At 35.1% G+C, this 15,313-nt stretch overlaps 1 protein-coding gene across 1 annotated transcript; it reads right to left on the bottom strand.

Annotated features, from left to right (window-relative positions):
- Positions 1 to 454: 454 nt before the first annotated feature.
- RB195_012646 (uncharacterized protein) lies at positions 455 to 13,928 on the bottom strand (the record flags this gene model as incomplete). Its single annotated transcript, XM_064202111.1, has 23 exons — positions 455 to 593; positions 679 to 762; positions 1,739 to 1,838; positions 1,972 to 2,028; positions 2,134 to 2,280; positions 3,037 to 3,138; positions 3,813 to 3,990; positions 4,513 to 4,618; positions 4,673 to 4,800; positions 4,871 to 5,032; positions 5,206 to 5,281; positions 5,395 to 5,475; positions 6,828 to 6,938; positions 7,367 to 7,576; positions 7,640 to 7,729; positions 8,642 to 8,752; positions 10,170 to 10,261; positions 10,329 to 10,457; positions 10,603 to 10,676; positions 10,744 to 10,806; positions 11,435 to 11,568; positions 12,026 to 12,120; positions 13,800 to 13,928. 23 exons carry the CDS (start codon positions 13,926 to 13,928, stop codon positions 455 to 457), a joined length of 2,598 nt encoding a protein of 865 aa, XP_064057992.1.
- Between the last annotated feature and the right edge of the window lie 1,385 nt (positions 13,929 to 15,313).

Here is a 15,313-nt window from a genome sequence, read left to right as displayed (position 1 = left end):
TGTGGACGTAGCTGTTCTCAACAGCTACAGTATCCCTACAGAGATTCTATTCGCTCTTTGTGAATTGTTGTCAATCCAGCGTTTTTTCTTTTTTTTTTTTAGCTTTTCTTCAGTTTGACATCAATAAGCTGGAGTGTTATTGTGATATGAAAACTATTGCATGAACGATTATTTGTTTTTTTTTTTCCTGGAGTTGTTATAGGGGTCAAAATGAGTAACTTATTGAACATATGCCTTTGTTAGTCTCGTTTTTTTTTTCCTGTAATGAAACAATGTCCAATATTTATTCATTTCATTAGTATTATAAAACTTATTATGCATTTGGTAACAATGAACTGAGGGTTGAAAGGAGATAGCAATAGAAAATGAAACAATCATTAGTTGATTTTTTTTTGCGTGTGGTGCGTGTGTGTTCCATGAAAAGACGATTATTTTAATCACGTAATGATAAAATCTAAAATCCGGGAATAATACAGTATGCCTCCAATGTGCTAAGTGTAAGATATGAAATCCATACGAGCAGGAATATCGCTGAGCAGAGGTATTTTGTGGATAGTGGACCACCTAACTCTCCAGCGATCTTTTTATTATATCTAAAAAAAATGTGAAAATTATGAGAACATTTCGTCTTGAGAGTGAATGGACCACATTTTTTTTTCAAGAAAAAAAAAAACAAACCTTCGGAATTGCATAACAGCAATACAGATTACCGATCCTATTATGAACATTGTAACAGAAAATGCCAATGAACCGGCATTAACTCTGAAAAATTAGGTTATTTTTGCGTTTGTTCCTCAAAATCAGGATACTAGTTTTAATTGTAGTTAGTTTAGTTAATTTTTCAATTTTTTCTTAAATTTTTAAATTGTTTTTAGTGAAAAAAGAACCTCTGCAGAGAACTCCAAAGTTGCTGTAGGGAGTATTATTCGAGATGTAATTTGGAAATATTGCAGTATTAAATGATTGCAATATTAAACGTAATTAAATTAATTTAATTATTAATTGCCCTACATATATATTAAAAATAAATTATTTATATCCGATATTAAATGTATTATATATACATACATATGTATGTTAAATTAATTAAATCACAATTCTAAATGCGATGCACTTCTTAGAATTCCAGAAATGCTAGGGAGTATAAGTACCAAACTGATCAATTATCACAACGAAGTAACTCTTTACACCCATTTAAGTGATGAAATATATTTTATGTGTTTTTATTCCATCACTCGTACAGATATGACGTGAGTTGCCCCGAAGAGTCAACTGACCAGTAAGGTACTTCTAGTTCAAATGTCTTCCGGCTTTGTAAAGGCTTTTTGGATTTGAAATGTAATTTTCCTAAAAAATATGCTTGCGAATAAAATTTCTCAAAATATTAATAGTCGCATAATGAATACTCGAACACCATAGGAAATTTCCTCAAACGATAAATTTAAGCTTTTTCTGAAGTCGCGGTCAGAGCGCAATACTATGCCGTTAGAGAAGAAATCTAAGACATTAGGGTTAAAACGAAATCAATCACCGTACAGTTGCGTAGGCGGTTGCGCTCGAAGCGGCGCGGTTTAGCGTCGTGGTTAGGATCAAGGTAGGACCTTGGCTAGCGCCATTCATCGCTGCAGTCCCCGATGGTCCCTCCGCGATTCCAACCGCTAGGCTCCACCGCGCTACTTCGAACGCAGTCGCTTACGCAACGGCACCGTGCTTCATGTCTTTTCTATCCGACCCATACCTGAATTCTGTTCCATTCCATGCATGGTAACATGCTGCAATCGCCCACGCAATACCAATACCCAAAAAGACATTCACTGCATTCGATCCGGTTACGTTACCTGAATTTTATTCTGAATTAACTAAAAATTAATTAACTAAACTGAACTAATTAAAATTAATTACTTTAACCTGAATTTCTGCTGAAAGAACGAAAGACTTTAATCTAACGAGATCAGCCGAATCTACACCTACCTATGGAACTATCAGCCCATTTATCCTGAATGGCAGCCGTTTTCGAAGCAAATGTATCTGTAAAACGTTAGAAATTAAGCGACTGACCATATTAATAAATCTAATTCATAAATCCTTGAAAATAATTTATAATAAATTCATAGGAAGATGATTTCAACACACCTGGTACACTAGTTCCCATTGCAACAAGTGAGATTGCAGTTACTGTATCCTTCATTCCTACCGTACAACCAAAATGTGATGCCAAATCACCAATGATTGCAGTTAGTAAACCAATCATAAAGATTGCAACTACGAAACAAAGCCATCCTGAAAGTAAAAGTATTCAAGACATGCTGCACAGGACACAGTTCAGACGCACCGTATACGTTTTGAAAAAGGATCTTCTCTGGCGGGAAGTGAATGCTTATTGATTGATTGTTTGATATTGACAGGACCAAAGTTCAGATTTAAAAGTACATAAGTTGGTTCGCCACTGACAAACCAACTCAGGTTTATAAAAACATGGAGGAGATACGAACAGTTTTTTTTTTTTGTTTTTGGATGAAACCGAAATTTGCATAAGTCGACCAAATTCTCCGAATCTGAGGACATTTAGGTAGGGAGGTTTTTTCATGTATTGCACAAAAATATACAAAATATACATTATTGACACACGTACTTCACGTTCCCCTCCCCTCCCCTCCCCCTTCCCCGATCGAAAAATACATGTATGGTGGACCGAAATTTCCAAAACCTAACCGGAAAGGTGGAGGACAATAACTTCCACTTAGGCAAACTGTATGTTTATTTCAACTATTGCTTGGGACTTTTATTATATACACTTTATATACATATATATTTTATAAGACAAGGCTTATGAGCTAAGGTTTTTCTAAATAAGGTTTCCATAAGGCACGCAACGGAAAATGAACTAAAGTAGAGTAAAATAGAATTTAAAAAATAAGTTCTCAAAAAAGCAAAATATAAAAAATGCCATTCTCAAAAGCTCGGCTACTCTGAGCGTTTAGTAAATGCAGCGTCGAAATTCTACCGGTAAAAATATGACTCGTTCACAAAACTCACCATTGTAGTAATCCGTTGGAGGGATTAGGGCGAATAGTAACTTCCAAGGTAACGAGACGTAATGCATAATTTTCTCCTTAGTGGTGATGTTACCGTCCTCATCTGAAACGAAAAAATGACGTGGTGGGATAATTTATATAATTTATTGGTGAAAAGATAATTTATATTCGTAACAGCAAGAGAAATTCAGGGGATCATGCCTTGTTGTTTGTTGTCTGTTTTTCTTTCTTTTTTCCTTTTTTTTTTCTTTTTCTTGCTTGTGTGTCTGTTTTATTACTAATTTTATCGAGATTTTTGATCAAATCTGTTACTTTTGGATTGAATTTTTCGACTGTTTAGAATGATTTCATTGATTTTTGATTATTTGGAGCAGAAAAATTAAAGAGCTGGGATCGATTATGGGGGTTTATTTTGTATTTCTGTATTATCCGTAATATCCTGTAATTTACTCATTAAAATACTGCAGACATGATGCGATTGCATGATGCCAAATGCAAAATTTTCGATAAGGTATCGTTCACTCATACATAGGGAGTTCGAACGAGTAGGCGCTTCGATTGCTCAATGGCGCAGTGCGTGTGCGCTACGTCCCAGCGCAAGCCCCCACAAGTTCGATTCCCGTCCGCGGTCGTGTGATGAACAAAGTTATCCCTGTCTGATAAATGTTGAAGACAATCCATGTAACAACTGACGACTGTTTTCTTGACATCTCTAGCCAGTGCTCTTAGAATTCAGCTCACAGGTTTTCGTTTCGGGACCACTCTGCCCGTACTAACCTTCTTCTATGGTGATAGCTTCGTTGAATTGTTGTTTCCAGCTACTCGTACCAACCATAATCGATGTGTTTGCGTTCGTGAGCATACGATCCACGAAACTTTTGAATTCTTTATCCTCGGTGATTACCACCTTACAACGACTAAGCGATAGAACCGGCTTGCCCTCGATTCCCTCGTCCTGAAATCCAAAAAATCCATAAAATGTGTAGGTATATATTCGGAAAAAACGGAAAATGATATCTAAAGTGAAATTTATTCCTAAAAATTTGAATGAATTATTTTATTAAAAGCATATTTTATTCCTTAGTAAATAACCTCCTAAAATTTGTTGATCAATTTTCAGCTCTACAACTTTATAAGACAAGATCTAAAAGTTCTAATTTTGACTTAAAAATTTAAGTAATTTAAAATTAAATGAAATTCATCCAATTTAAAAGCCTAATTTTTTAATCTTCTATTTAATTTAACTAAATAGATTAATTTTAAGTAATTTAATAGTTTAAAAGTTCATTCAATCCAAAACCCTGGGTTTTCTAACATTGTTTTTATTATTTTTATTGTTTTATTAATATTCTATTTTCTACTAAATTTCCTGTAAAATTGAATGTGGATTTCAAAATGAATAAATAAATAAATAAATAAATAAAATCAACGATAGTGGAGATTGTTTCTGATTACTGGTAATACTCTTTGCTCCTACCGTAGCCGAAATTTCTCGATGCCAAATCGGTTCGCCTAATTCGATGTAGAAATCCTCGTTTTTTTCATATTCATCATCGTTTACGATAGGAATTCGAATTTCAGCCCTGAAATGGTTGCATGTGGGATCATAAAAGATGGAAATCCGGACAAATACTCACTTGATTTGCTCATCCGAGAATCGTAGTAGGCCTTCGCAATGCTCGTAATCATCACCGGCTTTCGCTTGTCCGTCCACAGTTTTGTATGGGATTGAGACTTCACCACGAGCACCTCGAGTTCGAACCACCTGAATCCGGGAATCAGCTGAGTTTCATTAATCCAGAATCCAAACCACCGACGAACTGACTCAAACAAACCTCGGCAACGAATTCTCCGGCGCTTTCAACCACTTTGAATTTTTCTGAGGTGAAGCCAAACGCTCCGGCGTGATCGTCGTCAACGATTAGTACGGTAGCTGTGGAAGCGGCTCCAAGACGTACAGGGACCGGTGTGAACTGTGATGGTGAATGGGCACGGACCTGAGGAAGAGAATTCCATTAATCGATGATTAACCTTGGTCGTTATACCCGTTTCATTGGTATTTTCGTTGGAAAAAAGAAAGAAGAAAAGAAAAGGAAAGAGTTCCAGTGATGTTTTCGTTGGAAAAAATGAAAAAAAGAAAAAGAGAAAAAAAGAAATGAAGCTCCCCAACCTGTGACAACCGAACCATAAATTGTTCATCGTCTTCGTATATATCATTGTCAACAATTGCTATTTCTATTTCCTGCCTGCAATATATCCACGTTCCACTCTGTGTACACTATGAACAACAAGAATTGATAAACAACAACAGTTAAATGGTAAATAAATAATAAAAAGAACCGGTCACTACAGTACTCACTCTTCCACTCCTGGTGTGAACGTTAACATTCCATCGACGGGTATGAAATCTGAATGCTCCTGAGCTGTGTCGGCTACCGTCCTGAAACGATATGGTCTTGGACAAAATGTACTTTTCCAGGAACTTTTGTATTTGTTTTTCTTTTAGTATTTTTCTTAGAATAGAAGAAAAATTTTCTAGAAAGGTATGAAACCCGAATGCTCCTGTACTATATCGGCAACCTTATCTTGAAACGATACGGTCTTGAACAAGATGTACTTTTCCAGGAAATTTTATATTTTATTTTTGTATTTTTTTTAGAATAGAAAAAAATTAGAAAGAAATGGAGAAAAAAATGAGAAATGAGAAATCCTTAATGGAAATGAAACAGTCAATGTACAATTTTTCCAATTATGCTAACCAATATAAATTGTTTTTTCGAAAAAAAAAACAACACAGCGTTACTCCTGCACTTTAATCCACTGAATTTATTGTTACAATTAATTCCTCGATCGTTGCAACTATCTGTATAAATATCAAAACTTCTCTGACGTATTTCTTTTTATTTTTTTATATTTTGAATGAGACAGAGAGGACCAAATAAAACAGAATTTCTCTTCATATAGAGATATTCATTTTTTCAATCTACGAAATCATGCAAAGACTTTAGATTGAGCCGTGAATGATGGACTTTTTATTTTGATAATTGGAGTAAAGATTCTCTTGCAGCTCAATTCCAATTGAGACCATAATTGATTTATTGATTTATTGAAAACACCTGTAGGTGTGCTATAAAACAAAAAAAAAACATCAAGATGGAACACGGCTCACACTAGAATTTCGCCTGAATTTTAAAGCATAGCAGTTTAATACAGTAGAATAATAGAAAATAGATTAGTATAAAAGTATATATATAGTGAAAATAGATTAAAAAGATCCAGTAAAGTCATGGTAGCGGATCAAGATCAAATAAGCTGGAAGTGGCCCTCGATACGGTATTGCTCAGTGGTATTTGATGGAGAAAACACTTGCACCCAAGGCCCAGGCTCGCCTCTCATTACCGAGGATAAGCTGGATAAGGCGCCTGGCATTAATCAATCCGCTTGGGATCTGGGAATGCGTTCAGTTCAATCCAGGATCGTTTGGGGTTTCCGAGCGCGTGGCTAGCCTATACAATGATTTGCGGGGGTAGGCGATGTGTTAGGTCTTTATTATTTTATTTAATAATATTCTTTTATCTTTTTATCCTTCCAGAGAAGCCTGGTATGAATTTAACGACTCAACGGGGATAAAACTATTGGTTGCCATTAGGGCGGTTTCGAACCAACTATCGATCGTGCAGTCACAGTGGAACCACTTACCGACTGCGCTATACCCGCTCGTTACTGAGCGACGTTATAGAAAAGAAGTCATCATGAAGGTTATGAAGCAATTGTGAAAATTCTCGACGTTACCTGTAATGAACAGTGACGGTACAGTTCGGATCAGCAGCTCCTCGATCGCAGTGAACTTTCACCTTAATGGTGCCCACATTTTCAAGACACATGTAGTGAGCTGGATCGAACCTGAACATTTTCTACGACGCGATCTAATCTTTCAGTGTCTAGAACAGTTCAATTTGGGTTTAGTACGCTACGGTACGGTACAGTAGGACAAGAGAAAGAAAACTTCATTTTTAAGTCGCCAACATAGCTTTTGAAAGGAAGTGACATTCATCGGAGATTACCGTATTTCCACTCTATTTACCGAGAAATGATTAGTTCACAGAGGTACGGTAATCTTCTTGACTACACCTCATTACCGTACCGTTTCCATAATATTAATACCGTACCATTTCCATGATATTTGCCCTCATTTTTTATTTCTAGAGACCTTGTTGGGATGCTGAAATCTTTAAAATTTCTCAGAAAAAGTAGCTGAAACAAAAAGAAAGCTCAATATACCATTGGATAGGAGTTTTTTTTTGTTGAGAAAAAAAAGAAATGGAACTCACTGAACGACGACCATGTTAAGCTTTTGAACAAGCGGTTGAATCAGCTCTTCTGCTTTCTTCTTCAATTTTTTCTTTGTAATATCTCCTTGGCCGACCAATTGACGTGTGGCTTGTATTCGATAAAAAGCTCGACTCTTTTTCTGTCGGCTAACCACTCGCTCTGTTGCCAACTTTTCCAACTCTTCCACAGGTTCATCCGGATGCTGTGCTCTGTAAAATTTCAATGGAAAAAGAGTTTTTGACTGCTAAATAATGTGTTCAGCTAGGACGTACCGAAGATTCTTGAAAATTTCCAGGTATTGCTTACGGTGCTCCTCGAATGCTATAGCATCGGCGTCCGAGTTTGAGTGAATAAGTGACAGTCTGTGTGTATGGAAATGAATACGATTATGTCAGATCCAGAAAGAAATCATTGTTTCAATCAATACTCAATGTAATAGTTAGCTATTTTCTGCATGAATTACCGTAATCCTGATGAAAATTGGTCCACAGGGTCCACATGAAGACCATGAAATTTTCATTTGATTGAATTTTGCAATACATTACGATATGAGGATAATGCAAAATCTCTAACAATCAATTTTTCCAAAACAGTAGATTTTTGCGTGTTCTTCGATATAGTGTCATTGGGTCATTGGACAAATTTCAAAGACTACATAGATCCTAAGTGAAAATTGTTTGAAAATAAAAATTATTCGGGATTTTTTTCCTTGAGTTTAACCCAATTCTGAAGATTCCGGTGGAAATAAATGACTGTTAAATTAGAACTCAAAAATTGAACTATTTAGCAATTAATAAATTCTCAAAAATTAGTTCAGAACTTCGAAACGCAGAGATAGTACATACGAAAGCCCGACACAGGAGAAAGAAACTTGCAGCTCAGGACTTTAAACTAAAAAAAAAGCGTATTAGAATTTTTTCCTGGAAAAGTCATACATTTCTTAGACGGGAGTTTTCTTCTTAGGCGAAAATACCAGTATAGAGGACATTTCCACAAAACAAAAGTTCTCTTCGCAAAGATTTCACTGATTGGGATAAACTCTGGATTTGAAAAAAAAAACTATTTTCTTCAATAGCAATATCGTTAGAAATAATTCGTAGACTCGAAATATTTTGAGTAGATGACATAATCATACTGTGACATTTTCATCATCAGCACCACCACGCTATGGATTCTAGCAGTGCATCGATATTTTCAAACAATAAAAAAACAATAAAAATTGGGAATAAGCAAAAATTAGGTTCTGTCGAATGAACGAGCTTCGAATTTATCACCTGTGATCCTCCTTCCCATTCTCAACGGTTGCTGCCGCTTTCTCTTTCGTTGGACTTCGTCGAGGGGTTCGACGTCGTGCAAAGAATATCTGCATTGGATTGTCAAGGATCCTAAAAAAAACGGACAACTGATGCATATAAATTTGGAGAACACTGTGGTTCTTTCAGTTCTGTCAAAACTTGATACGGAAGGATTTTTCTCCTTAATTGTAAAATTTTCCGTTGTACTTCCGAACCAGTGAACAACTAATGCAGAATTTCTCCTCCCCGAATCATCATTTATGTCCTCCCTGTCTACTAAGTCTTAATCTCTTTGGAAATTTGAAATTTTCTTCGAATTTTTTTTCTTCGAAAACAGAATTTCTGATTCCTCAGGGAGGAGAGTTTAAGAAATGAAATCAAGACAAAGCAGAGGAATTACTGGTAATCGATCAAGGTTTTTCCCAATTTTCGTTACACTGCTGATAATAAATAACTCAAAACAAACTATAATGGTGCTTTGTTTTCCTCAAACCACATCTTTTTACAGTTTCTGAAAAGATTTCAAGGACATTCGATAGTTATTTTTCTCTTTAAAACTCCAGAGACTGCAGTTTTGACAGCAAAAGTGCTCTAAGATCTAAGAACTACGCTGACCTACTTAGAAATGACTTCACTTAAACAATGGATGCTACTCCCTAACGTCTAACGAGATGTTTCAAAGATCCGAAAATGTGTTTTAAGAATTTTCTGGGATACTGCTAATAATCCAGAGTCTCATCTAACTAGTCCCATTGTTTCTCGAAGGAATATGAGGATGAAAAAGGAACACAAATATTCGTACGGTACATCTAGTTTAAAAATGAATACAAAGAAATCAAAAATAACCAGGAATGAATCAAGTTTGTTAATGAAAAATTTAGAAAAAAAAACTAACCAACAAGTAAAACTAAAAACAAGTAATTAGAGATTTTTTTGCTTGTATTGAATAACGTATGAATTTACAACTCTTGGTTAATTGTGGGAAATTTGTGTAATTTGTTCCTTGCAAAAACAATTTATACAAGTATGGATAACTATGCAATAAATAAATAAGTAAATAAACAAATAAATTCTGCTAAAAATGCAATGTGTTCTAATGATAAGAAAGAATTTATGAAAGGAAATGCATTGAAATCGCCTCAGCCGAAGTTTTTTAGTTTTTGTTTACTATTTACGTGCTCTTTGAAAACCCATAGTGCTTCTAGGCCTCTAAAGTTAGACTAATAAAATCAATTTTTAAATTTTCTACTAAGAAATATCCTTCATGTTTCTTTTTTTGGTTTCTAATACAAATATTTTTATTACAAATTATATAATAATGTGATAATGAGAAGAGGTAGAGTACTTCTAGTTCTATTATTATATCTATTTCTATTATTTCTATTATTGGTAGTTCTTTTTCTTCATATTACTTAATTTATTATAAATTTAATTATAAATATATTTCTAGAAATAATAATTATGGAAAAGATGGACGATTTAGTAGAATAAGAAGCAAAAAACGTACCTATGACCAAAGATCCCCGTGTAGTTATCGGCCACGTATGCAGAGAGGACAGTAAGAGGAAAAAAGATAAATGTGAGAACACCTTCCCACACCTAAACTGATGGGACCCTTTTCAACTTCTCCGAAAAAAATTGTGAAATGTTGGAAAACCTCACTAACCTCTACGACGTTCGGACTAAAAACACAAAGAATGAGATAGAGCCAAATATAGGCGAAAGTCGACCACAATACGGTAACCCAAAACACATGCACATGTTGAACTCGTCGAATCTCACCAGAAGGAATCACCTGAAATTCAGGGTGTTATGAAGTTTAGGTTTTTTTTTCGAAGATTTACACGCTAAAAATCCACTTTTCTTCGAAGTGGAAAAACATGTACTTTTCTCGATAAAAACGACGTGGGGTTTTTTTTTCAAAATTCTACAAAACTTACAAAAATACATATTGCTATAATAATAAACAAATTGAATGCAGCTGATCCAACTATTGTACTTGGGCCGAGGTCACCTAGAAAAATACAGTATTAAGGTTATTTTAACTTAAACGTGAAGCTCGTTGATATAAACTCGCCCACCTGCTTCAAAATTATTTCCAAATATCTCGATCACGGACAGAAGGATTTCCGGAGCTGATGATCCTAAAATTCATTAAAGGATTAGTTTTCTCTGTGTTTTTCGTTTTTTTTTTCTGAATTTTTACTCGAAATTGAAGCAGTTTAGAGAATAAAATTTAATTATTGTTTATATTTAATGTTTACGTTTATGCGAAAGACATTTTTTACAATTATTTCTTGTTAGGTCCTTTATCTTACTTAATTTCAGCTTAAAGATTCCTCTCCGTCACTGACAATTAATACGAGAAACGCCGCAATATGGTAACCCATGGTCTATTTTATATTTCATTTAATTTACTATTTCCTTCTAATTATCCCACTATTTTTTTTATTTACTCTTTTTTTGTCGTGATAGCTTATCTTATTTATTATTCATTTTTCTTATTTATTTTATCATTCCACTTCTTTCATTTATTTTACTATTTTTATTATTTACAATTTGCTCCACTATTTTTCTGATTTACTGTTGATTTTTTGTAAAATTTATGTGGTTTGTTATATGAAAGACAAAGAGTAAGTAAAAAGGCGAATAGTATTTCTTACCTATGGTATTGATAATTAAAATTAATTATTAATTCGATAATAATTAATAATAACTAATAATACAACCCAGTAAGAAATTTTTTGATAACAATAAGCTGGTGGAACGTACCTAGCGCCATCAACGTCAAGTTGCTCACAGTTTCATTCCATACACGAATGAGAATCGTGTACGGTTCGCCTGTAATCTTCTTCATTTTCATCTCACGTTCCTGTGAGGTGATCACTTCAATGGCGGCCATAAATCTGGAATTTTATGATTATACAAAAGCGTGTCAAATCGATAATTTCCAGTAATGTGTTCGGAATTCGGAAGAAGTGAGGCCTTAACTGTTGTTGGTAGGAAAAAGCTTGGTAATTACGAGAGTTTGCGGTAAATCTCTAAAGAAAATATCAGAGATGATTTGGCGGTTTTTTTCGCGATTTTTTTTTTCTAGGATTTTCATGAATACATGAGCGGCATAACGCGTTTCACGATTTTCTGGATTTTTGAAAAAAAAGAAGAAAAAATGTCATCTAGTTAGGAAAGTTTTCGCGTGTATTTATACGAACTTTATTTATTTTGTTTATGTACCCCTCATGTGTATTTCGTTCACAGAGAGGACAGAATCTTCTGAGTGATTGAGTGAGTAATAAGAACTCCATAGCAACAAGAAAACTGGAAAATACACAATTCATAAAATAACAAAAAAGAAACACTCACCGATCGGCAACGATAGAAACGCCGAAAAACATGTAGAAGAGAGCGATGAGGTAGATAATGGCACGGAAAATGATTGTGCATTCTTGGAGATCAGTCTGAAAGAAAATAAGTAGGAAAAAATTTGGAAAAATTCTATCTGAGGAGTTATTTTTCATATTTTCTAACAAGTCAATGGTGAAGCAACTGTCACCAACCAGACCCGAAAAAGAGGAACGATGAAACAATTATTTTTGACGATTCTATCCCATGATTTTAAATTGTGAGAATTTGAACAAAATTCTTTTCGACATTCTTCTTCTCCTCCTACATTAATTTACTTCTTCTGCCCTAGTTTTCGCTCATTTTTCTTCTAATTTATGTCAAATTTTGCAAACATCCTCTCGAAATCTCCCCGATTTTTATAGAAATCCATTAATGAACTTCCAGAGAATATCTGAGACCATGCCTTGAGAGTTTGGTCGTACTTTCCGAACTCTTTTCCACTCGATTAAACCCGGCTTTAACATAAAAGGCCACAATTCAAACTAAAAAAGGTGAATTTGTTAGAATTTCGTTTTGCGACCAACACATGAGAAAATGAAATTTAAAAAAAAAAACTTGACTTGATAAAAGTTACGGCGGCGGCGAATCTTTCTAGGGTGCACAAATGCTCTCGACATAAACTCAAAAACTTTTTAGGTTAGGAACGCGATAAATACATATAACATCTCTTTCGGGACAATGTATGCGTTCATATCCGTGTTTTTATCTACATAGGCAAATACGATACATCCCGACGGGATCAATAAAACCGTATCGAATTTGCGTTAAATTGCGTGAAACCCTTGGTTGGCCTTGGGCGCTGATGAACCATTGACCGTGGTGTAAACGTTGTCAAGTCTTTTCTCCCTTGTGCTACACTCTTCCACAAACACGTGAAGTGCAGCAACGTCCAGTAGCGACCAAAAAAATGTTGCAACCTTTAAATTTTTTGCTTTAAACTATCCTTATACCTTTTAAAGGATATTTAATGGATAATGGATAAAGCGCCTGGCGTTAATCAATCCGCTTCGGATGCGCCCCCACGTTCACTTCAATTCAGAATCGGTCGAGGTTTACGAACGTATAACTGACCCACACAATGACCTGCGGGGGCTAACTGATGTGTCAAGTCAGTGTTTTTATCCTTCCAGGCAAGTCTGGCACCAATTTATCGACACCGGAGGGATAAATGGCTTGGTGAGCACTAGAGCGGACTCGAACTGCCGATCGATTGTGCAGCCGGCGGAACCTCTAACCGACTGCGCTATATCCGCCTCTTTTGTATCTTCTATTTCTAGAGTTCTTACATTTCTCAAGGTTTATATGTAAAACAAGGTTAAGCTGGTGATCAGCAAAAAATAAAGACGGGCATAGAAAAAGACCTGGGATCCGGGAAATATTGATAAGGATAAAATGTTTTTATTTATCCATTCATTTTTTTATTTGATAGATTTGTAGATTCATTTGCACCTGCGTGTACAACAACGCTCACGATTGAGTTCTGAAAGTAGTAGTAAATAAAGTTGGAGGTAGGATCGTTCACTGCCTTACTTCACAGCGGTTCTTTGGAATTGAACGTGTTGGCACGTTCCAAAGAGATTGATCAATTTAATTTTCTTGATTTCAGTTTTTAATTAGTTTAATTTTTTAGTTCTAGATTTTTTCTTGGAATTTTAATCCTTTTTTTACCCGTTTAGTGAACTAAGTAACCAAAAAATAATATGGTTCCCTGACCAAAGTGATTTTGACTCACTTGTGGTTGCCATACAGAGAGAATTACTCCCGGTGCGCATGGTTTCGCTTTCGAGCACGTCTGCTCCACTTCCGCCCCATCAACGGTGACCAAAATCACCAAAATGGCGAGCAGCGATAGATCGCTCATTGTCACGTTGACTGCATTATGTCGTGCACGTTCTGTAATTACACGAAAAAAAATTACCGTAAGCTTTTGAAAAATACTAGGTTAGGACGAGTTCAGTGGTTTGTCGGTAAGGAATAAATGAGGCGTAGGTTGTCATTTCTGGGAAGAAATGACCAGCGTCACTCGCTGAATGAGATCCTATGGAGCCACTTCAGAGATTCTCCAATGGTTTCTGCGTGGAAAACGCTGCAATAAAACGAAATTGGGAAGAGGAGAGGAAAGCGGAGGAGGCAATGAGGGATACTAGAGAAAAAAAATGAACTGGAGGACATGTAGCTGTTGCTCGATCAAGCATACATTGAGTTGAGTTTTATTTCTAGACTTAAAAATGAGTCACTAGACTTTTCCGAAGGATTTAACTTACAAAAATTTGTTACCTCTGCTTTTTTAATCAGCTAGAACAGCCCCCATAAATGTGATTTTTTTCCGATTTCTTTTCCTAGTGGAAAAAAATGTTCCCATCCGGAAAAATGTCAATTTTTTCCGTTTACAAAAGAAAAAGATATTTATTTGTGGATAAAGTGAAGAGTTTATTAATTTGAAAGAAAATCTGTCTGGATGATCTGGATGAGAACACAATCAACATTGGTTTTCCCAGTTGTGAAGAGGCAAAAATATTTGATGGAGGAAAACACTCTATGATCATGGAGCTAAGAGTTTACATGGATAAACATATACAGTAATGAACAGAAAATCGATAATTTCCTTTTCTTCTCTTTTTACGTCATGTTATCTGTTATTTTTGCTTCGATTTTTCTTTTTTTTTTTTTGATAAATCTAGCAAATACAATCAAAAAATAAGTAATACATCATTTTCTCCATGTACATGTACGAGATTCATCCAAAAGAAAGCAAGCTCTGAGAAAAGTTTGAAAAAAAAACTTCGAATTTTTTTTTCTGAAATATTTTCAAAAATTTTCCATTCTGAAAAAAAAAAACTGAAAAAGTTGAAAAAAAATTAATATACACCTTTAAATATAGTAGGAGGATGCAGATAATAAGCGTAATTACATCATTGGCTGAGAATGAAAGCATATAGGATACTTTTTGTTCCAATTTCAACGAATAAAAAACGGGTCCTAAAACGAAAACACCTCCAGTATTGACCGATAATGGCTTAGATGTGTGTTTTGTTTTCGCAGCTGTTGTGGTGCAATTCAGGCAGGTATGCGAATGCAAATCAATTACAGTAATATGTAGGTGGCGTAAATGGATTTTCTTCGTTCCGTGACCACCTGCGCGCTGCTGCTGTTTGCATGAAGAAGCAAAGAATTGAAAGAATGGATGAAGAAATGAATGAAAAAAAAAGAAAAGATACAGATACAGATACCGGCAGCACAGGGAAA

This window comes from Necator americanus, chromosome V, assembly GCF_031761385.1.
Source record: "Necator americanus strain Aroian chromosome V, whole genome shotgun sequence".
NCBI lineage: Eukaryota > Metazoa > Nematoda > Chromadorea > Rhabditida > Ancylostomatidae > Necator > Necator americanus.
This window is presented reverse-complemented; position numbering and strand designations above follow the sequence as displayed.